Source organism: Schistocerca serialis, chromosome 10 (assembly GCF_023864345.2).
Source record: "Schistocerca serialis cubense isolate TAMUIC-IGC-003099 chromosome 10, iqSchSeri2.2, whole genome shotgun sequence".
Taxonomy (NCBI): domain Eukaryota; kingdom Metazoa; phylum Arthropoda; class Insecta; order Orthoptera; family Acrididae; genus Schistocerca; species Schistocerca serialis.
Genome location: NC_064647.1, coordinates 130,593,852 through 130,617,048, shown reverse-complemented (window position 1 = coordinate 130,617,048; position 23,197 = coordinate 130,593,852). Strand labels below are relative to the sequence as shown.

Sequence of the window (23,197 nt, the reverse complement as noted above, 5' to 3'; positions counted from 1 at the left end):
CACTCCAACCCCAGTTCTCGATACCAGTAATATCGTACTACTTTTCTGCGAAGTAACAGACGTAATTTTGTGACAATATTCACATTTGATTGTATTAACGTATAGGTACTCCGATGTATCGATATATTACAGTGATATGGTTCTTGTGTGTACTCATTTCAGTGAGACTGTCATAATCTTTGACTTACTTGTAACCGTTTCAGCGCACAGAGCAGTCTTTGTTACACGTTGCAGAAGTTAAGTTGTTATTTCGCTTTGTAAAACAACAGTCAAGTCTTGTGTTTTGTTAAAACGGAAATTAAATATATGAAGATTGATACAAAACTGTTTTCTTGATTATGTGACAATTAAGAAGAAGTGTAGGTGAATTTACAAGAAGTTTAATAAAAATTTGGATCGTGAACACCAAGTCAAAAATTATTTCTACCATACCATTGTTCTGGTCTGGGATAGTTTGATCATTAAGAATTTCCTGAAAAACGCATTTGTTAGGTCTTCAAAATTGCCAAAATACAGATCTGGACCTTCTAGCAGTCAAAGTGGAATCACTCTAGAATCAACAAGATGAGCCATAACAACTTCGACGAAATCTACGTGGTAATCCATTCAAGATAAGTGCCAAAATTAATGACTTCTTTACAGTGACTTCATTATTTCCATTCTGACGATAGCATCCACAGTCAATAACTTTGCTGTTGCCCGATAAAGCGAACATAATGCTGCGTGAGCAACATTATTAATCAGATTTCTAACTTACTTTGCAAGTGGTGGTATTGTTAGTACTGGAGGCATGGATGCCCTCGTGAATGTTCCCCAGGTCATAATGGGGTCACCACGAGCTTGTCTCCATCTCACAGTACAGGTTTCAAGGAACCGTTCTCCTGGAAGCGGACGGCTTCACGCCCTCCCATCTGGATGATGAAGAAAGGTATCGGGATTCATGATACGCTGTGCCACTGCTCCAACGTCCAGAGCCGATGGTCACGTAGTGTTAACATTGGTCGTCGGCTGCGGAGGCCCATCGTTACGTTTGGTGCACTGTGTGTTCACACACGCCTATAATCTGTCCAGCATTAAAGTCCGATGTTAGTTCCGGCACAGTTCACCGCCTGTCCTGCTGTACCAGTCTGTCCAGCGTTCGACGCCGGACATCTGTAATGAGGGGTGGCCGCCCAATCCCATGACGTGTGGACGTCGTGTTACATGTTAAAGACCACAGTGCTGCTCAAACACCTGACAAATCGAGCTGTTTCTGAAACACCGGGCCATTACAATCTGCCCTCGTTCAAACATGAAAACTCAGATACGTGTAGACGGCGCGTCTTTCCCCTTCTACACACGGACAGTACGCTCACTGCAACTACATTTACCGTGTGCGTGTCTGACTGGCAGTCATTCCTCGTCAGGTGACGCTTCTGTCTCCTGGACGGGTTTATATCGATAGCAGGTTGATGGCCAAAATGTTCCGGCTTATCAGTGTGTGTAACCTTCTTGACGACTGATAACAGCTAAATATCTTACGTGGATAAAACTGCACGGATAATATTCAGAGAGCCCGCAGCTCGTGGTCGTGCGGTAGCGTTCTCGCTTCCCACGCCCGGGTTCCCGGGTTCGATTCCCGGCGGGGTCAGGGATTTTCTCTGCCTCGTGATGGCTGGGTGTTGTGTGATGTCCTTAGGTTAGCTAGGTTTAAGTAGTTCTAAGTTCTAGGGGACTGATGACCATAGATGTTAAGTCCCATAGTGCTCAGAGCCATTTGAACCATAATATTCAGAGATGTTTACCAACGCAGTAACGAAACAATCACTGGAATCGAACAAATACAACACGCAAAGTACAGGGTGATTCAAAAAGAATACCACAACTTTAAAAATGTGTATTAAATGAAAGAAACATAATATAACCTTCTGTTATACATCATTACAAAGAGTATTTAAAAAGGTTTTTTTTTCACTCAAAAACAAGTTGAGATGTTCAGTATGGCCCCCTCCAGACACTCGAGTAATATCAACCCGATACTCCAACTCGTTCCACACTCTCTGTAGCATATCAGGCATAACAGTTTGGATAGCTGCTGTTATTTCTCGTTTCAAATCATCAATGGTGGCTGGGAGAGGTGGCCGAAACACCATATCCTTAACATACCCCCATAAGAAAAAATCGCAGGGGGTAAGATCAGGGCTTCTTGGAGGCCAGTGATGAAGCGCTCTGTCACGGGCTGCCTGGCGGCCGATCCATCGCCTCGGGTAGTTGACGTTCAGGTAGTTACGGACAGATAAGTGCCAATGTGGTGGCGCTCCATCCTGCTGAAATATGAATTGTTGTGCTTCTTGTTCGAGCTGAGGGAACAGCCAATTCTCTAACATCTCCAGACACTGTAGTCCAGTTACAGTAGCACCTTCGAAGAAAAAGGGACCAAAAACTTTACATCTACATCTACATCTACATCTATACTCCGCGAGCCACCTTACGGTGTGTGGCGGAGGGTACTTATTGTACCACTATCTGATCCCCCCTTCCCTGTTCCATTCACGAATTGTGCGTGGGAAGAACGACTGCTTGTAAGTCTCCGTATTTGCTCTAATTTCTCGGATCTTTTCGTTGTGATCATTACGCGAGATATATGTGGGCGGTAGTAATATGTTGCCCATCTCTTCCCGGAATGTGCTCTCTCGTAATTTCGATAATAAACCTCTCCGTATTGCGTAACGCCTTTCTTGAAGTGTCCGCCACTGGAGCTTGTTCAGCATCTCCGTAACGCTCTCGCGCTGACTAAATGTCCCCATGACGAATCGCGCTGCTTTTCGCTGGATCATGTCTATCTCTTCTATTAATCCAACCTGGTAAGGGTCCCATACTGATGAGCAATACTCAAGAATCGGACGAACAAGCGTTTTGTAAGCTACTTCTTTCGTCGATGAGTCACATTTTCTTAGAATTCTTCCTATGAATCTCAACCTGGCGCCTGCTTTTCCCACTATTTGTTTTATGTGATCATTCCACTTCAGATCGCTCCGGATAGTAACTCCTAAGTATTTTACGGTCGTTACCGCTTCCAATGATTTACCACCTATGGCATAATCGTACTGGAATGGATTTCTGCCCCTATGTATGCGCATTATATTACATTTATCTACGTTTAGGGAAAGCTGCCAGCTGTCGCACCATGCATTAATCCTCTGCAGGTCCTCCTGGAGTACGTACGAGTCTTCTGATGTTGCTACTTTCTTGTAGACAACCGTGTCATCTGCAAATAGCCTCACGGAGCTACCGATGTTGTCAACTAAGTCATTTATGTATATTGTAAACAATAAAGGTCCTATCACGCTTCCCTGCGGTACTCCCGAAATTACCTCTACATCTGCAGATTTTGAACCGTTAAGAATGACATGTTGTGTTCTTTCTTCTAGGAAATCCTGAATCCAATCACAAACCTGGTCCGATATTCCGTAAGCTCGTATTTTTTTCACTAAACGTAAGTGCGGAACCGTATCAAATGCCTTCCTGAAGTCCAGGAATACGGCATCAATCTGCTCGCCAGTGTCTACGGCACTGTGAATTTCTTGGGCAAATAGGGCGAGCTGAGTTTCACATGATCTCTGTTTGCGGAATCCATGTTGGTTATGATGAAGGAGATTTGTATTATCTAAGAACGTCATAATACGAGAACACAAAACATGTTCCATTATTCTACAACAGATTGACGTAAGCGAAATAGGCCTATAATTATTCGCATCTGATTTATGACCCTTCTTGAAAATGGGAACGACCTGCGCTTTCTTCCAGTCGCTAGGTACTTTACGTTCTTCCAGCGATCTACGATAAATTGCTGATAGAAAGGGGGCAAGTTCTTTAGCATAATCACTGTAGAATCTTAAGGGTATCTCGTCTGGTCCGGATGCTTTTCCGCTACTAAGTGATAGCAGTTGTTTTTCAATTCCGATATCGTTTATTTCAATATTTTCCATTTTGGCGTCCGTGCGACGGCTGAAGTCAGGGACCGTGTTACGATTTTCCGCAGTGAAACAGTTTCGGAACACTGAATTCAGTATTTCTGCCTTTCTTCGGTCGTCCTCTGTTTCGGTGCCATCGTGGTCAACGAGTGACTGAATAGGGGATTTTGATCCGCTTACCGATTTTACATATGACCAAAACTTTTTAGGGTTCTTGTTTAGATTGTTTGCCAATGTTTTATGTTCGAATTCGTTGAATGCTTCTCTCATTGCTCTCTTTACGCTCTTTTTCGCTTCGTTCAGCTTTTCCTTATCAGCTATGATTCGACTACTCTTAAACCTATGATGAAGCTTTCTTTGTTTCCGTAGTACCTTTCGTACATGATTGTTATACCACGGTGGATCTTTCCCCTCGCTTTGGACCTTAGTCGGTACGAACTTATCTAAGGCGTACTGGACGATGTTTCTGAATTTTTTCCATTTTTGTTCCACATCCTCTTCCTCAGAAATGAACGTTTGATGGTGGTCACTCAGATATTCTGCGATTTGTGCCCTATCACTCTTGTTAAGCAAATATATTTTCCTTCCTTTCTTGGCATTTCTTATTACACTTGTAGTCATTGATGCAACCACTGACTTATGATCACTGATACCCTCTTCTACATTCACGGAGTCGAAAAGTTCCGGTCTATTTGTTGCTATGAGGTCTAAAACGTTAGCTTCACGAGTTGGTTCTCTAACTATCTGCTCGAAGTAATTCTCGGACAAGGCAGTCAGGATAATGTCACAAGAGTCTCTGTCCCTGGCTCCAGTTCTGATTGTGTGACTATCCCATTCTATACCTGGTAGATTGAAGTCTCCCCCTATTACAATAGTATGATCACGAAACTTCTTCACGACGTTCTGCAGGTTCTCTCTGAGGCGCTCAACTACTACGGTTGCTGATGCAGATGGTCTATAGAAGCATCCGACTATCATATCTGACCCACCTTTGATACTTAACTTAACCCAGATTATTTCACATTCGCATTCGCTAATAACTTCACTGGATATTATTGAATTCTTTACTGCTATAAATACTCCTCCACCATTGGCGTTTATCCTATCCTTGCGGTATATATTCCATTCTGTGTCTAGGATTTCGTTACTGTTCACTTCCGGTTTTAACCAACTTTCCGTTCCTAATACTATATGCGCACTATTTCCTTCAATAAGAGATACTAATTCAGGAACCTTGCCCTGGATACTCCTGCAGTTTACCAATATTACGTTGACTTTTCCTGTTTTTGGTCTCTGAGGACGGACGTTCTTTATCAACGATGATAATGTCCTCTCTGGTAAGCCGTCAGGTATTTTATCGTTTCGCCCAAGGGGGGGTCCCTCTAACCTAAAAAACCCCCGTGTGCACGCCACACGTACTCTGCTACCCTAGTAGCTGCTTCCGGTGTGTAGTGCACGCCTGACCTGTCTAGGGGGGCCCTACAGTTCTCCACCCAATAACGGAGGTCGATGAATTTGCAACCATTATAGTCGCAGAGTCGTCTGAGCCTCTGGTTTAGACCCTCCACACGGCTCCAAACCAGAGGACCGCGATCGACTCTGGGCACTATGCTGCAGATATTAAGCTCAGCTTGCACTCCGCGTGCGATGCTGGTTGTCTTCACCAAATCAGCCAGCCGCCGGAAGGAACCAAGGATGGCCTCAGAACCCAAGCGGCAGGCGTCATTCGTTCCGACATGTGCTACTATCTGCAGCCGGTCACACCCAGTGCGTTCAATAGCTGCCGGAAGGGCCTCCTCCACATTACGGACGAGACCCCCCGGCAAGCACACCGAGTGCACACTGGCATTCTTCCCCGACCTACCCGCTATTTTCCTAAGGGGCTCCATAACCCGCCTAACGTTGGAGCTCCCTATAACTAATAGGCCCGCCCTCTGTGACTGTCGGGACCTTGCCGGAGAATCGGCCACTGGCCCAACAGGCGAGGCATCCTGTGGTGGCTCGGAAACGATGTCATCACCACTAGGAAGCACCCCGTACCTGTTGGAAAGGGGTAAGGCAGCTGCCACGCGGCCAGATCCCACCTTCGCCTTTCGGCCAGGCACGCGCGAGCCCACCACTGTCCGCCATTCACCCTGGAGTGATGGCTGACCGGTAAGATGCTCACTGCCGGAAGACGCAGCGACATCAGGGGTTCCATGCGATTCCAAGGCCACCGAAGTAGGCATAGGTCTCACCACAGTTGCCCCAACGCCACTACGAGCCGACGCCTGCGCCTCGAGCTCGATGAGCCTAACAGACAAAGCCTCCACCTGCCCCCGAAGAGTGGCCAATTCTCCTTGCGTCCGCTCACAACAACCACAGTCCCTACACATGACTATGTTTACCCTACAAGCGAACGGTGTACTCGCCTTATTAGCAGCAGGAAATCGAAGTGCTCTCTCACTGACGGTCTAACCGACACTGAGCTGTTCTAACCAAACAAACAAAAGCCTGTACGATACGAGGGTCGATAGCAACGGCGATACTGTACACTACACTGTTATTAAAATAAACGGTTGTGTCTAGTAGGCACTCAAACACGCAAGAAATTACAAAAATAAAATAGTAACTACCCAGATAACTGAAAATAAGTTGTACCTGTTTGAAGCTCGTAAAAATGTGTAACAAGCGAACGGTGTACTCGCCTTTATTGGCTGAAATGGCACAGAAAACGTTCACCTTAGGCGAGTCACGTTCATACTGAGTTGTTTCCCGCGGATTCTCAGTGCCCCATATACAGACATTGTGACGGTTGACTTTCCCGTTAGTGTGGAAAGTTGCTTCATCACTCGTTCTCGGCCGTCGAGAACTTTTCCCTTTGCACAAACACCGATTCTCTGTAAACTGTTTATACCAACGTTTAATACACCACCTATCAGGAGGTTTAACACCATACTTTGTTCGAAATGCACGCTGAACAACTGTCGTCGATTCACTTCTGCCGTACTCAATAACACAAAAAGCTTTCTGTTGAGCGGTCGCCATCTTAGCATCAACTGACGCTGACGCCTAGTCAACAGCGCCTCAAGTGAACAAATGTACAACTAAATGAAACTTTATAGCTCCCTTAATTCGCCGACAGATAGTGCTTAGCTCTGCCTTTTGTCGTTGCAGAGTTTTAATTCCTAAAGTTGTGGTATTCTTTTTTAATCACCCTGTATAAAATTCACGTCACTTTTTTTAACACACTTACTTACTTACTCACTAGTCGTACCGGACTCGAGAGTCCATTACCGCAGCAACGTATTTTCGCCACCTGTCCCTGTCTTGGGCTATTTCCTTCCATTCACCTTCAATACCTAGGCTCCTCAAATCAGCCTTCACATTGTCCTCCCATCTACGCCTCGGTCTCCCCACAGGACGTTTTCCCTCTCAGTGCCCTACCAGTACTCTGCGCGCTGCCCTGCCCTCATCCATTCGAGCTACGAGACCCGCCCATCGCAGCCTACGTGATTTAATAATACTGATTATGTCAGGGCTTGAATAGAATTCGTGAAGCTCTTCGTTATGCAGTTTTCGCCACTCTCCACTAATGTCGTCGCTTTTTGCTCCGAAAATTTTCCTCAAAATTTTGTTTTCAAATACTCTGGTAGAATAATAGTTTTGTATATTCTAATCTTTAAATTCCTAGACAATATCCGTGATGAAAGTAATCTATTCAGTGAGAAGTAGCACGCATTTCCCGCCCGTAATCTCTTCTTCAGTTCGGATTGAATCTCATTTCTCGAAGTGATGTCCACGCCTAGATACTTAAATGTGTTCACTTTTTCAAACTGCATGTCTCCAACTCTTAACATTTCCTGATCTACTGCTGTTGGCATTCTAGTAGCAACCAGGTATTTAGTTTCGTCTTCACTTATCCTTAGACCTACATCTTAACTAGCCTTGATTAACGCATTCGCATTTGCTGTTACAGATTCTTTCCTCTCGCTAATGATGTTTAGATCATCTGCATACCCTAATATCTTAATTCAGAGGGTGTGGAGTTACATGGAAATATTATCTGCTGCCATTCGTACAATATATTCTAGGACTAATTTAAAAAGTAGCGGAGACAGGGCATCTTCCCTGCTTAAGTCCGTTCTTTATTACAAATTCTTCTGACTCCAATTTCCCCACGCATACTCTACCTTTTGTGTTTTTCAAACTCTCTTCTATAAGTCTAACATACTTCTTTGGTATTCCAAGTTCCAAAAGAATTCTATAAAATTTTGATTGCAATACTGAATCATATGCTTTTGTAAAATCTATGAAAAGATTATGGTTTATTGTATTCCCATTTCTTTTCCAAAATTTGACGCAGGGTGAATATTTGGTCTATAGTTGATCCGTTCCTCCGAAAGCCGGCTTGGTAATCCCCCACAATTTCATCTGCATATGGTGTAAGCCTGCTTAGCAGAATATTCGAGAAAATTTTGGAACAGACTGGTAATAGCGATATCCCTCTATAATTACCACAATCCATTTTGTCGCCCTGCTTAAAAATTGGGATCAGAATCGACTCCTGCCACTCTTCAGGTAATATCTCAGGTTCCATACTTTAGTTGTCACTTTGTGACTTCTACCAATTTCTGTCCCCCATTTTTAGATAATTCTGCAGTTATGCAATTTGATCCTGGTGCTTTATGGTTTTTCAATTTGTTGATTGCATCTCTTACTTCCTTTAACGTTGGCTCAGGTATCTGGGGTTCTGCTGTATGTATTTCGTACGCCTGCTCATTTCCTACTTCCTGGTGTACATTTAATAGATGCTCAAAATGCGCCTTCCATTTACTTAATATAGCACTGGGGTCTGTCAGTATTCCCCCAGCATCCCCTCGAAGTGCATTTGTCCTAGCGCTGAAGCCGTTCCTATACCGATTTATGTCTAGGTAAAGTTCCCTAATGTTTTTTGTTTTACTGTTTGTTTCCATTTTTGTAATTTGATTGTTCAAATAATCCCTCTTCTTTGCCCGTAGCCTACGACCAACTTCCCTTCTCAAGTTCAAGAACTCCTCTCGTTTTCTGTCTCCCATTGTACCCCGATCTAATCGCGCTTTTCTCCTTTCCTCTACCAATTCTTGCATTCCTCCTCAAACCACGGTTTCCTCCTGTTTTAACACACTACATCTTTATTTAATTGTGTTGTCTGTATGCAATATTCAACTTCACTAGTAGACTGGTATGAATAATCAGGTCAAATGACACCATTTCTCGTTTCTAATGTAATGAAACAACAGTTGAAAACGACGAATTAAAATCTTTATTACAATAAAATTTTAATAACAGTTTTCTATTCGTATGTACATAATACTATTTCAAAAAAACTGTAGAGAAAGAGAGCACAAGAAAAATAAATATTTCCAATTATTTCCCTACGGTTACTATAGAAAAATAGTTAAGAATATGTTCCAAAAACTAGTCCAAACAAGGATCTACGATATTCAAGCACCATTGCGTTTAGCACAAAGATAATTTTCAAAGCTTTTAGATCGACTACAAGAAATGACATAGGCAGGTACTTCTTTGTTTCACTACATTTAAATCTTATACGAACCAGTTTGAAGCGAGATCCATCTACTTGCAGCTTGCGAATGATAAATGAGAAATCGAAGATTGTGAAATCAATAACTGTGTGTGATATCGGAATCTTCCTTACTGCACTGACTCACCAGAGCTGGTAATTACTTTCCTACTGTTCTACTGCTACAAGAATAAAGGTTAAAATAATTATTGACTGCAAATAGATAAATGGCTCCCTCGTAGTTGAGATCGTGAAGTACGTATGTGGTCGATTATTGATTGCAGCGTGGGATAGTTTCTTTCGTCTTTAACATAATCAAGTTATCGATGTCTGTTACATTACACTCACGAGATTTACAGTCCTTTACTTAGAATACACATATAGTGGAGTTATCCTTAAGTTTTGTTAATTGGTTTAATGTTTAGAATCGAAATTTTCAACAAATGATAGATAAGAAAAGGGTAAGTATTTTGCTATGTTATTAACAGTTGTATTTTTTATCTATTTACCGAGATAATGAAGCAACCTTGGACCTGTCCACAGCAGAGTAACGTATTTTTCAACGGGAATCCGAAAGACTATGAAAAGAGGGATACTATTATATGAAGGTTGTTACAGTCTGCAGTAAAACCTACTGCGGAAAGAAACGGTAGATGTTTCAAACATAGAAATAAAAATTGTTCTCACAGCGCAACTATACCCTCGTTATTAATTAGTCGCATAATGGAACGGATACACATACATTGTTTTGTGAAAATAAATGATGAAAAACTCTGTATCAATATGTCCGTGCCTTTAAAGGTGCTCGAATGCTGTTAAAAACTATGTATGTATGTCGTTGACAATTCATCATCATTATCAACAACAACAACGACAACAACAACAATAACAGAGACAACAATGTACGATCTCCTTAAGTATGTGTTTTTCTGGTTTGTTGCAAAAGTACATTTCGTTCATTGTTGGTCTTCCTGTATTACGGTACCGACTCTGCAGAAGTGACCAGGTTCGTTTCTGAACTATGGTCTTCAGTAACATGATTTATTCACCCGTGTTACTTGAGATACGAATTTTTGGTGATACGTCATGACTTTGTCATTGAATGTTTACATGTTGAGCTACTGATGTTTTCTTACATCTTTGGTCTCTCCTTGTTACACCTGTAATCGATCGAAGAATCTGTACTTCCGTGCTTGTAAGGCGAATCGTATTTGACTACTGATACTGCCAGTCTTGCAAAATTTTAGCATAGTTTTCTCCCTTAAATAATTGTTTAAGAATAGAAGTACATGTAAAAAGAGTTATGGAATAATAACCTTTGGGTCACTTGAGTGGTGACTACGTAGGTAAGGAAAAAAATGAGGTTAAGATTCTGAAATAAAGAAAGAACCGAATTGTTTGACATCAAGATACAAGCTTATCGCAAACGGTTATAAAATCTGTCTTCAAACAACAAAGAGGGGTATTAGATAGTGTCAAGGGAAAGAAGAAAGGTAGGGTGGAATTCACGTGGAACGAGGAGATAAAGCTAAGAGTAGATAAATAAATCAAGAAACCTAGAATATGTGTATAACTAGAGTTGGAGGCCAGGCTTTGCTCAGAAAATGATGTAACATTTGAATAATACAGAAAATGGCAAGAGAAAAATATATTAGCCTCCGACGAACAACTAGATTACTATTCAAAATTACAGACAATAGACAACGACAATTCTTTATGCCTGTTGGAAGAAAATGAATGGAAACTAGTACAAAGATTTGATACACATAAAAGAGCTACAGTAAGCAGAGAAACACATCAAAAAACGAAAAGGTTCAGAAAATTTAGAACAAATATAGAAGTAATTGAATATGCATCTCATGAACTGTAAACTGTTTTACACCTATTTAAGAGACATTGAACAAAAATAAAGTACCACAGGTGTATAGACTAGTCATTATTGTAGCTATTTTTAAAAAACTAAACTGGAAAAACTGAAAGTTACAAATGCGTTTCACTGCTGAACACAACCTTTAAGAAAAATTTAACAGATATTATATAAAATAGCAGAAACAATTCTGATGTAAGAGAAAATTGGGCTCTGCACATCGTACACAAAAATAACATATTTTGTCTTAGACAGATAATGGAAAAACATCGAGAATATCAAAGTGAAGCTCTTCTGTTTATAAATGTCCCTAAGGCGTTTAACAGTGTGTAGACGAGACAATTTATGAATAATTCTAGAGAAAATGTCATGCCTTTATATTTAACAACTGTAATTGAAGCGCGTCCAGTAACTAAGGCACAACCATTGTAGAAACCGAGGGCTAAAGATGGAAACAGGCTTAGGCTGTGACAACGATACAGTAAGTTATATATTAAAAAACTAAAAATCCGCCTCGATTGCGAAAAAAACACCTAATGGTAAACCAGGTTTCGGTGTAGATAACTACACCCTCTTCAGAACAACAATAAAACCCGCAAGTGCCTAAGAAGACCTTTGTCAATGATCAAAAGAACACCATAGCTATATATTTATAAAAGAAAAAGAAAAGGAAAGACAAACAGTTGTAAGTAGGCTATGTTTTTTTATTGGCAACGTTATGTAGCGCTCTGTATGAAAATCACTGGCTGTGCTGTGTGCAGTCTGTGGCTAGTTTGCATTGTTGTCTGCCATTGTAGTGTTGGGCAGCTGGATGTTAACAGCACGTAGCGTTGCGCAGTTGGAGGTGAGCCGCCAGCAGTGATGGATGTGGGGAGAAAAATGGCGGAGTTTTGAAATTTTGTAAGACTGGATGTCATGAACTGCTATGTATATTAAGATTGTTCAACACTATTAAGGTAAATACATTGTTTGTTCTCTATTAAAATCTTTCATTTGCTAACTATGCCTATCAGTAGTTAGTGCCTTCCGTAGTTTGAATCTTTTATTTAGCTGGCAGTAGTGGCGCTCGCCGTATTGCAGTAGTTCGAGTAACGAAGATCTTTGTGAGGTAAGTGATTTGTGAAAGGTATAGGTTATTGTTAGTCAGGGCCCTTCTTTTGTAGGGGTTATTGAAAGTCAGATTGCGTTGCGCTAAAAAAATATTGTGTGTCAGTTTAAGCACAGTCATGTATAATTTTACTAAGGGGACGTTTCACAGTACATATGAACAAAGTCAAAACCACTATTTAACTTAATAGTGTACACCATTAACTTAATAGTGTACACTTAATAGTGTACACCATTAACTTAATAGTGTACACCATCAAGTTAAGTGTACTTAATAGTGTACACTTAATAGTGTACACCATAAGTTAAGTAGTGGTTTTGACTTTGTACATATGTACTGTTTGTGTTTCCTTTTCTTTTTCTTTTATAAATGTATAGCTATGGTGTTCTTTTAATCATTGACAAAGGTCTTCTTAGGCACTTGTGGGTTTTATTGTTGTTCTGAAGAAGGTGTAGCTATCTACGCCGAAACCTGGGTTAACACTAGGTGCTTTTTTCGCAATCAAGGTGGGTTTTTAGTTTTTCAGTATATTAACCAACGATTGCTGACGCGCTGCGATGTTGAATGTTCTTAGATACAGTAAGTTCTTACGTCACTAGACGTGTTTCAGCAATGCACACAGAAAAATAGCATTCACATACACAAACCGTACCAGCATAGATGTTCGCTGTTGTGTTCCCTGAGGATCAGGTAATAACATCTTACAGTGGGCGGCAGCAAGAAGAACAAATCATGAATTACAGCAGTAACAACATTAGTAAATTTTTTTGTGATACATATTGAGGACGACTGCAAGGTTTGCAACTTTACCAAACGGCACAGAAAGTATGAGGACAGGAAAGTACATAGCTTCGTTATAAGAGCAGCAGTAGCTTCAATATCTAGGTAGATAAGAAAGTTAAAGACCCCGTATCGCGATATAAACTGTTTCAGACTTGCTTACGGTTAACAACAGTATACTTTACATGCAGACACTTGTAAATATAGATTAACGATGTTGACCGTATCAGTCGTTTATGTGGAAGTTAATAAATCTCAAGACAAAACTGCAGTAATTTGTGCTGATAAATCTCTACGAGCAAAGCGATCTATGTCGGAGTTATGTCGTTGGATCAGAGCAACGTAGCGATAACCATTGCTACTGCAAGTTGCAAACAGCTTGAGTGTTGTGGCCTGATTCGCTATGTGGTGCATGGTGATGGCCGAAGGTGTTGGGAGCATTCCCCAATGTGGTGCACAGAATTCATCAGCCTAGGAAAAGGAACATTAGTTTCTACAACTACAGCCCCACAGCAGGATCCTGAAGATGGTAGAATCAGGCTGCCCTTAAGACCCATAGACCCACCAGGTCCATCAGCTTTTGGTGCTGTCTCGCTGGTATGTAATCAGAGGAGACGGCCTCGGGAGTTGGTAAGTCCAGCTGCGACCTTCCAAAGTCTAACACGTGTAGTGGGAGCTGTCGAGCCCAGTGGGATGGCCTGGAGTGTCCAGGACTAGTATCTAGAGTGGGAGCTCTCCAGCCTGATGGGGTGGCCCGTAGTGTCGTGTCCAGCGACGACCTTCTTGGGCTCGGCGGGCCCCACGACCAGCTCCTTGCGCCGCTTGAAGTGCAGGTAGCCCCCTGCGCCAGCCATCCCCATACCAACCGCCATCAGTGTCCACTTGACGCCAGACATGATGCCCTGCATGCGGAACAACATGCGCAGTGTCGATACGTACTTCTCCTCCAGTGCAAGGCCCTGCGGAAGAGGAAACGCTTCGTGAACACTGGGGACTGCTAACATGTAGTTATACAGCAAATGAAACAAATCTCTTTCGAATAACACAGACCAAAAGTCTTCAACGATAATGTTACGCACATAGACCAGATTCAGAAAAAAATCATGTAGGAGGTTCACTTTCTGAAGCCTCAATTTTTACATTTCACAAAATAGGCAACTAAAAAAGTTAAAACTTATGCCGTTTTTCAAAGTACTATCTCTGCAGCTGTACACTCTTTTCACAATGTCAGCGTCATGATTCCATGGCTGCTGCAAAACATTTCCTCAGTAAAACGATAGTGAGCCGAGGCTGGCTCATGCTTTGCGTTGGATTAAACCTTGGTTGCTATACTGTGTTTAGTCTCCCGCGGTTAGCGCGATTATGCTGTTATCCTCTCTTTCCATGGGTGGCAGCAGCAGTGTGTATCGATATCCACACCTTGGACTATGTTTGGTCTGGCGCTTATACTTTGCGGCTGGGCTGTGTGCGGGCAGTTGGTCGGTTGGCGTGGAGCAGCGAGGAAATCTCCACTGCGCATAGTCTGGCCAGGTCCCCTGGCGGCCATTATGCTGTGTCGGAGTGTCTGGTGCTGTTCCCATTGCTATGAGGTTCGTGGCTCACCGATCCTGGACATGACAGTTGAGTTTTGACTTAATCTACCAGCAAGTCACGACTGTTCACATTGTGTCGTTTGGAGTTCGTTGTCAGCTGTTGGGATATTCCCGCGAGCAACAACGTGTGTTTTCCGGTGTAGTTTACCTGCACTCGGTTATTTGAACTGAAGTGCACCAGCAGAATCTTCTGCCTTGTGACCGTTAACGTTCCGGTTACCTGCCCTGGCCGTTGACGTAAATTCAGGCAGTGTATTTTCCTCACCGTGGTTTCACTGTTCAGCACGGTGTGTAGTTTGACAGTTCAATGTATAATTGGCTCTGGGCGCCAATAGTTTCTGTGTTGTTCCTGTTGTGTGCTGGTTGGGTGATGCGAAGGTTATCTTGTGAGTTGGTCCATTGACTGTCTGTCGGTTGGGTTGTCGCCAGATCGAGAATGGTTGGGCCGACTGCCTGTCTCAGCTAAGCTTAGCGTTAGTGTTTGAATTCCAGGCCGACCCTCGGAACTTCTGTGCGCCCTTGGATGTACTGCCATTTCTTGTTTCTTCTTGTTGTTTGTACTTGTATGGCTTCTAGCCGATTTTTAGATTAAGGTTGTTTAGCCTTGAAGGCGTCAGATGGTTTCGGCCTTCAGCCGAATTTAAGAACTGTTTTACGTAAAGCCTTTGGCATTTTTAAAATTAAATGTTGGGCCTACAGCCGATTTTGAATTTGTTTGCTCTTGAAGTGTCAGATTCATTGGGCCTTCAGCCTAATTAAGGAACTGTCTTAAGATAAGGTTTTAGATTTTAAATTTCTGATTTTGGTTGAGCTTTAAGTTATTGGCTTTCAGCCGTTTTTAAACTAAAGTGGTCTTGCCCTTAAGGCATGAGATTGTACGGCGCATTGAGCCGGTAATTAAGTTCCAAAACTAAAGCTGTATTTTTTTTAATTCTCGGCTCTTGATCAAATAAAAGCTTGTATCCAGAATGAGATTATCACTCTGCACCGGAGTGTGCGCTGATATGAGACTTTGTGGCAGATTAAAACTGTGTGCCGGACCGAGACTCGAACTCGGGACACTTTCCGGCGAAAGGCAAAGGTCCCGAGTTCGAGTCTCGGTCCAGCACACAGTTTTAATCTGCCACAAAGTTTCATATCACCGCACACTCCGCTGCAGAGTGAAAATCTCGTTCTGGAAACATGCCCCAGGCTGTGGCTAAGCCATGTCTCCGCAACATCCTTTCTTTCAGGAGTGCTAGTTCTGCAAGGTTCGCAGGAGAGCTTCTGTAAAGTTTGGAAGGTTGGAGGCGAGGTACTGGCAAAGCTATGAGGACGGGGCGTGAGTTGTGCTTGGGTAGCTCAGTTGGTAGAGCACTTGCCCGCGAAAGGCAAAGGTCCCGAGTTCGAGTCTCAGTCCGGCACACAGTTTTAATCTGCCAGAAAGTTTCACAAAAGCTTGTATGTTCGAGTGTAACTGTCAGACGCTTATTTTGGCCCCTTTCCACAACTTAAACTACCTGTCCTGTCGTGCGGGTATAACAGGGCACTTCAGATAGTTCCATCTCGACTCTTGCTTAATTAACATGTGCGAGGGGCGTTCTATAAGTAATGCAACACATTTTTTCGGCCAATTTTGGTTGAAAATATGCGGTGTTTATGTGGGACATCATGAAAAATTTCTCGGCTGAACCGCTGCAGTTTCATAAATTTCCAACAGGTGGCAGCACTATACGGAATTTTCAAGTCTGTATTGGAGGTGCGTTCCAAACAGAGCGCTCATTGAGTTTCTTTTGGCTGAAAACAAGAGAATCGCATATATTCATAGGAGCTCGCAGGATGTCTATGGAGACCTGGCAGTGAACAAAAGCACGGTGAGTCGTTGGCGAGGTGTCAGTCGTAATCACAACGAAGTTGCGCATGCCTGTGCCTGCCCGTTGCAACAGCTGTTACTCCTGCAATGGTGGAACGTGTGGACACTCTCAGTCGAGGTGATCGACAGATCACAACCAAACATTTCGCTGCACGACTGCAGGTCTCTGTTGATAGTCCTGACACACTCATCCACCAGATGGGGTACTCAAAGGTGGGAGCCACTGGGTTCCTCGCTGCCTAATAGAAAACCATAACGAGCGACGAAGAACCATCTTATCAGAACTGCTTGCGCGTTACGATGCTGATGGCGGTAATTTTTAGTAGAACAATGTCACACTGACGATAGAACATGGGACAATCACTCAGAACCTGAAATGAAAAGTGCACCACAGCACCATATAAAACATTCTCAGAATTCTTGCCGTGTCAGTTCTAGATAAAATCTCGAGCTTTCGACGATTACCTCCATCGTCATCGTCATGACCTGTCTTCACTGCTGCTGCGGTAGCCTCTATATAGCCCGAAGACGGCTTCCGATTGGTCGGCTTGTGATTGGTCGGCGATTACGTACTGCTGTCTCAGACGGTGTCACTGTGTGCGCCGGTGGCGCCACCGCTTCCGTTTGAACGTAAACCTTGGAAGGAACGTCTCTGCTGCTTCTCTGCATCAAGCGCTCGTTTCCACGCACAGCTCAGATGGTATCCGCTATCGCGGTTAAAGTTCTTTTGGCTCATTCTTATTTCAACAGCCTCAATAATAACAGAATCCCAGTACGTGGAGGCATGGGAAAGAATTTTAGTTTCATCGAACAACATTTTATGTTTGTTCGTGAGGCTGTGCTCCGCAATTGCCGATTTCTCCAGTTCTCTATTTTTAATATGGCGTTGGTGTTCTGGAGAGCGGTTGGAAACAATACGAATCGTCTGACCTATATAATTGCTTCCACACTCACAGGGTATATCATAAACTCCAAGGACCCTGAGGCCGAGATTGTCCTTAACAGGGCGCATCATCTCCTTGGTTTTCTTAGGAGGAAGAAAAATCGGTCTTATACCACGTCTATGCAGGACTCTTCCTATTTTTCTGGAAATCGCGGCGCCGGCCGAAGTGGCCGAGCGGTTCTAGGCGCTACAGTCTGGAACCGCGCGACCGCTACGGGCGCAGGTTCGAATCCTGCCTCGGGCATGGATGTGTGTGACGTCCTTAGGTTAGTTAGGTTTAAGTAGTTCTAAGTTCTAGGGGACTGATGACCTCAGATGTTAAGTCCCATAGTGCTCAGAGCCATTTGAACCATTTTTTTTTTTTTTTTTTTGAAATCGCGGCACAAAAAGGAATAACCGCAATCGGTGTTTCATTCTGTGAGGTTGCAGCATTTTCACGTTTCCTTCTTTTAGAGAACGCTGCCTTTATATCGCGTGCACCGTAGCCATTCTTTCGGAACACGTTCTTCAGATGGTTAATCTCGGACCTTAAGAGGTCCTCGTCATAAACAGTTTTGGCTCTATATACCAACGTGTTCAAAACGGCTCTCTTCTGAGCAGGATGATGGAAACTCTGTGCATTCAGGTATAAATCGGTATGCGTCGGCTTACGGTATACATAGTGGCCGAGACGCCCGTCCGCCTATCGCTGCATTAAAACGTCTAAGAAAGGCAGGCTCCCTTCCTTCTCCATCTCGACAGTGAACTGGATGTTCGAAGGTATGCTGTTCATGTGTTCCATTTGTTCGAGAGCTTCTGCGCCGTGTTGCCAGATCATAAATGTATCGTCAACGTAACGATAAAATAAGGATGGGCGGAGGGGAGCCGAATTTAATGCACGTTCTTCAAAATTCTCCATAAAAAAATTAGTTAGTGATAGAGACAACGGAGAGCCAATCGCCATACCGTCTGTCATTTCATAAAATTTATTACCATACAAGAAGTAGGTGATCGCCATCACGTGCCGGAACAACTTTATAGTTTCAGCAGGAAAAAGATCCGCCAGCATTTTCAAAGTGGAACTTTTGTGAACAGCGATACCACATCCAGGCTGACTAAAATGTCATTTGGACCAACTCTAATCTCTTTGATTTTCTCAATGAACATCTGGGAGTTTTTGATGTGATGTTCACACCGGCCGACTATAGGAGTCATCAACTTCGTTAGGTATTTGGCCAGCTTATAAGTAGGCGAACCAATTGCACTGACAAGATCCACAAGGATAATGTTCCCGTGAGACCTATGAGACCTATGAGAATGTTTTATATATAAGTGCCGTCGCGAAACACTTCGTTCCCATACCACAGCACCAGTTATCCGAAGGAAAATTTGAAAGCAGTACCTTGGCGACAGTCTTCTGGGACTATGGACGGGTTATCCTGTCTGATGTCCTCCCTCATGGTGTAACGATCAACTCTGAAGAGTACTGTGTTACCCTCAGGAAATTGAAGAAAAGACTCGGCATGTTCGATGCTACATGTAAACGAGCTTCTTCTCCTGGGTGACAACACAAGGTCTCACTCAAGTCTGTGCATCCGAAAGGAACCTAAAAAACATCACTGGACTGCGGTTCCTCATGCATCGCAGAACCCGGATCTCGCGGCTTCTGACTTCTATCTCTTTGACCCAATTAAGGAGGCACTGCCTGGGAAGCAGTAAGGGGATGATGGGGAAATCATTGAAGCAGCGAGAAGTTAGCATAAAGCCGTTGCTATGAACAGAGATTATGCTGAAAAACGCGGCTTTGTAGGCAAAAGAATATGGTGTATTGGAATCTTCAATAAAACCAACCTACTTCCAGAAAAAAAGTGTTGCTTTACTTATTGAAAACCCTTGTATTTATTACGGTTCGTGCCGCTGTACAATTTCGGTCATACAGGCCGTTCTGAATTACTGTCTGCGAAAGGATACGTCAGAAATACGGAATATTTACGTTTGGATGGCCAACAAAAGTATTTTAAGCAGGACAGCCTAAAAATTCCTACTAACAGGTATCGATAAAACATCGCAATACAGGGCGATTTAAAAATATGGGAAAGCATTGAAACTGACCAACATTCTAAATTCAGAAAAGTTCTCCAATTTAAATATCTTTGCTCGCGTTTCAACAGTAAAAATATCATAACAATGGATATAAATGAAAGAATAGCTTCAGGGTCAAGATGTCTGTACTCACTAAGCAACCCACTCAAAAGTAAAGCTTTGTCAATCACCACAAACATGAAGATATACAACACTGCTATCTGCCCCATAGTACTATACGGTTCAGAAATCTGGACGCGTATAAAGAATGAAAGAGAAAAACTGAATGTTTTCGAAAGAAAAGTAATGAGAAAAATCTGGGGACCTGTGTTGGAGAAGGGCACACAGGGAATTCGAAAGAACAACGAAATTTATCAGTTAATGAAGCAACCCACTATCATCCAGAAATTAAAAAGTAGGAGACTGCAATGGGCTGGACATGTGGCCAGAATGGAAAACAACAGAATCACCAAGAAAGCATTTCAAGGAACTCTCCAAACAACAAGACCATTGGGCTGACCTCCTACAAGGTGGAAAGATGACATAGAGAAGGACATTGCAGCATTAGGAATTTCCGCAGGGTGGAGAGAGGCTGCGAGAGATGGAAGGCGGTGGAAGCAGATCGTTGATGCAGCGCGTGGTCTACAGGGTCTGTGATCGCTGAGAAGATAGATAGATAGATTCGACTGTTTATTACAGACAAACTGGACAAGATAGAAACGTACTGCGCATGTCACTGGACGGAAGAGGGTCCAAAGTTTTGACTCAGCTGCGTTACTGTTTGTCTGTAGTAACTTTGCGACTACACCACAAGAGAAATCATTTCGCGTGTCGGAATTTGCGCGAAGTCAATCCACTGTTCAAGTGCAGCGTGCATTCCGCTGTCGATTTAGCAAGGAGCCGCCATTGCACAAACATACTAAGGGGCTCCGGAACGCCCTATACTTGCAATGTTAAAATAACGCTTATAAATTACCTCTTTCCTCACAAAGTATTTGAGGTAGGAAGTTGAACTTTTTACAGGTTATTTATTAGAATATGGGCTACAACTTAACACAGGGATTTTGCAAAATTTTAGTTCAGTTATTAAAGATGATTTTTTTTTCAATTGTAATGAAAATTCACAACATTTTTTTGCAATTTTTTATTTATATATTCAAAAATATACAGTTTTTTGGAAAAAGGCTGTGTTAAATTATGCAGAAGGTACTGTGTAACATTTACTGAAAGTTTGAAACAAACATGTTTGGAAGATCCTTATAAAACATGTAATTAGTATGAGAAAATAAAAGTTTTGGGAATCGAGCGACAAAGATTGGATTAACTTTTTAGTGCATTCCAGGTCCATAGGATGGATTATCTTCATCCTCTGCAAACTCCTCCTCCAGCTTCCTCTTGTTCCTCCTCCTGTTTACTCTTGCTTGTATTTCTAGACTCTTTACAGCCCTGTCTGCAGCCCGAAGGCGTTCCTTGTCTAAAGCAAGCATCGCTCGTTGTTGTGTTCGTAGATTTTGCTACCATTTTCTTCAGTTGCAGTTACTGCAACACTGTTCCAAAAGGTGGTCATGTATGAACACTTATCACATTTCAGTTGTATTTCACTAGCAAGTCCTACGTGATTTATTATGGAGAGTTCCAGACCAACTTCACCACAATGAATACATCTTACACAGTTTGAAAAAATTCCTTTGAGAACCGACATATCAAATATTTCATTCACATCCGATTCGCTCATAAAACATTCATAGTTTTCATTCATTGAACCAAGCTTCTTCTGTGAAGTATTTTCTTTCCCACTTTGACTGCTGTGGGCAGGTGTACTTGAGAGGTTAGGTTCACTCACTTGGTTATCGTCTTTATTGTTTACAGTAATAACACATACCTTTGGCTTTCCAACATTTCTCCTTTTCTTAAAAACCTTCAGAGGATTTCTAATAACTTTACTTTTACTCATTATTATACTTCAACAAAACAGAGACTCAAGAAACAGAATTAATTACGAATATTTTCGAGATAACGACAGAGTAAATAAACATGAAACAATCGACAATCACACCAGCGATATATATTGAACCATCACAGGTTAGCCACAACACATACTTTATCTCACATCACTAAAATGTACCTGATGAACACGGACGTTAATAATAACACCATTTGACAGCAGTTTAACAGCGCCACAGTGGGTCACGCCCATGTAGAACACATTTCAAAAAAAATTTAAAAATAGTTGTAGTCTTCGGAATTGAATAAATTATATATCTATTAAAAGGTAATAGTCTGCAGATTCAGAAAACGCAAAAAAGTAAAAATTGAACTTTTCATGATTTTGAGCCTTTCCGGAGCCCCTTAACGACTGGCATAAAAAATTCTTGGAAGTTTGTTGCATGTATAAAATGAAGAGCACTTGTGAGCTACCTACGTCTGATGAAAATGTCGAGCATATCCGATATGAGTTCACATGCAGCCCTCGGAAGTCTACAAAACGGGCAGGACAGGAACTTCAACTTCCTCAAACGACGGTGTGGCGTGTTCTGAAACGACGGCTGCATGTGAGGTCTTACAAGATGCAGCTACTGGTGCATTGCGTTCTGGCGACCATAACAGAAGGAATGAAGTTTGCATTTCGTTCTCCAGGATATGGCAAAGGACACTTTTCTCGAACGAGGCGTCGTTCCGGACGAATCGACGTTTCATCGATCGGGTAAAGTAAACCACCATAACGCAAAAATTAGAGGGTCACAACATCCTGGCATCGTCGTCGAACAAGAAAGAGACTCACCGAAACTGGTTTACGGCCTTCCTTTTTTTCCGAGGGAGTTGTGACAGGAATGTCATACCTAGACATCCTGCGAAACTGCTTCTGTCCTCAAATTCACGGCGATTCCAAAGATTTCATTTTCATGCATGCACCGTCATGCCTCACTTTCACATTCAGGTACAGCTACAAGGATACTCTGCAAATCACATTTAAGTGCCTGGCAGAGGGCTCATCGAACCTCCTTCACAATTATCTATTACTCCAATCTCGTATAGCGCGCGGAAAGAATAAACACCTATGTCTATCTTCCAGTACGAGCTCTGATTTCCCTTATTTTATCTAGGTGATCGCTCCTCCCTATGAAGTTCGGCGTCAACAAACTATTTTCGCATTCGGAGGAGAAAGTTGGTGATTTGAATTTCGTGTGAAGATTCCGTCGCAACGAAAAACGTCTTTCTGTTAATAATTCCCAAGCCAAATCCTGTATCATTTCTCTGACACTCTCCCCCATATTTTGCGATAATACAAAACGTGCTGTCTTTCTTTGAACTTTTTCGATGTACTCCGTCAGTCGTGTCTGGTACCGATCCCACACCGCGCAGTAGTATTCTAAAAGAGGACGGACAAACGTAGTGTAGGCAGTCTCCTTAGTAGATCTGTTACATTTTCTAAGTGCCCTGCCAATAAAACGCAGTCTTTAGTTAGCCTTTCCCACAACATTTTCTGTGTGTTCCT

The 23,197-nt window shown here is 42.5% G+C and overlaps 1 protein-coding gene across 3 annotated transcripts in view; it reads right to left on the bottom strand.

Annotated features, from left to right (window-relative positions):
* LOC126425091 (sensory neuron membrane protein 1-like) overlaps positions 1-23,197 on the bottom strand; it is a 454,807-nt gene that overhangs the window by 192,988 nt on the left and 238,622 nt on the right. For 2 of the 3 annotated variants that reach the window (XM_050088007.1, XM_050088009.1), the window contains one exon: positions 9,279-14,212. The exons of the other annotated variant lie outside the window; for it this stretch is intronic. In XM_050088007.1, coding sequence (XP_049943964.1) covers positions 13,967-14,212 — 246 coding nt within the window. In that variant the 3' untranslated portion in view covers positions 9,279-13,966. Of the gene's footprint in view, positions 1-9,278; positions 14,213-23,197 lie in introns of those variants that run through there. 3 annotated transcript variants of the gene reach the window in all.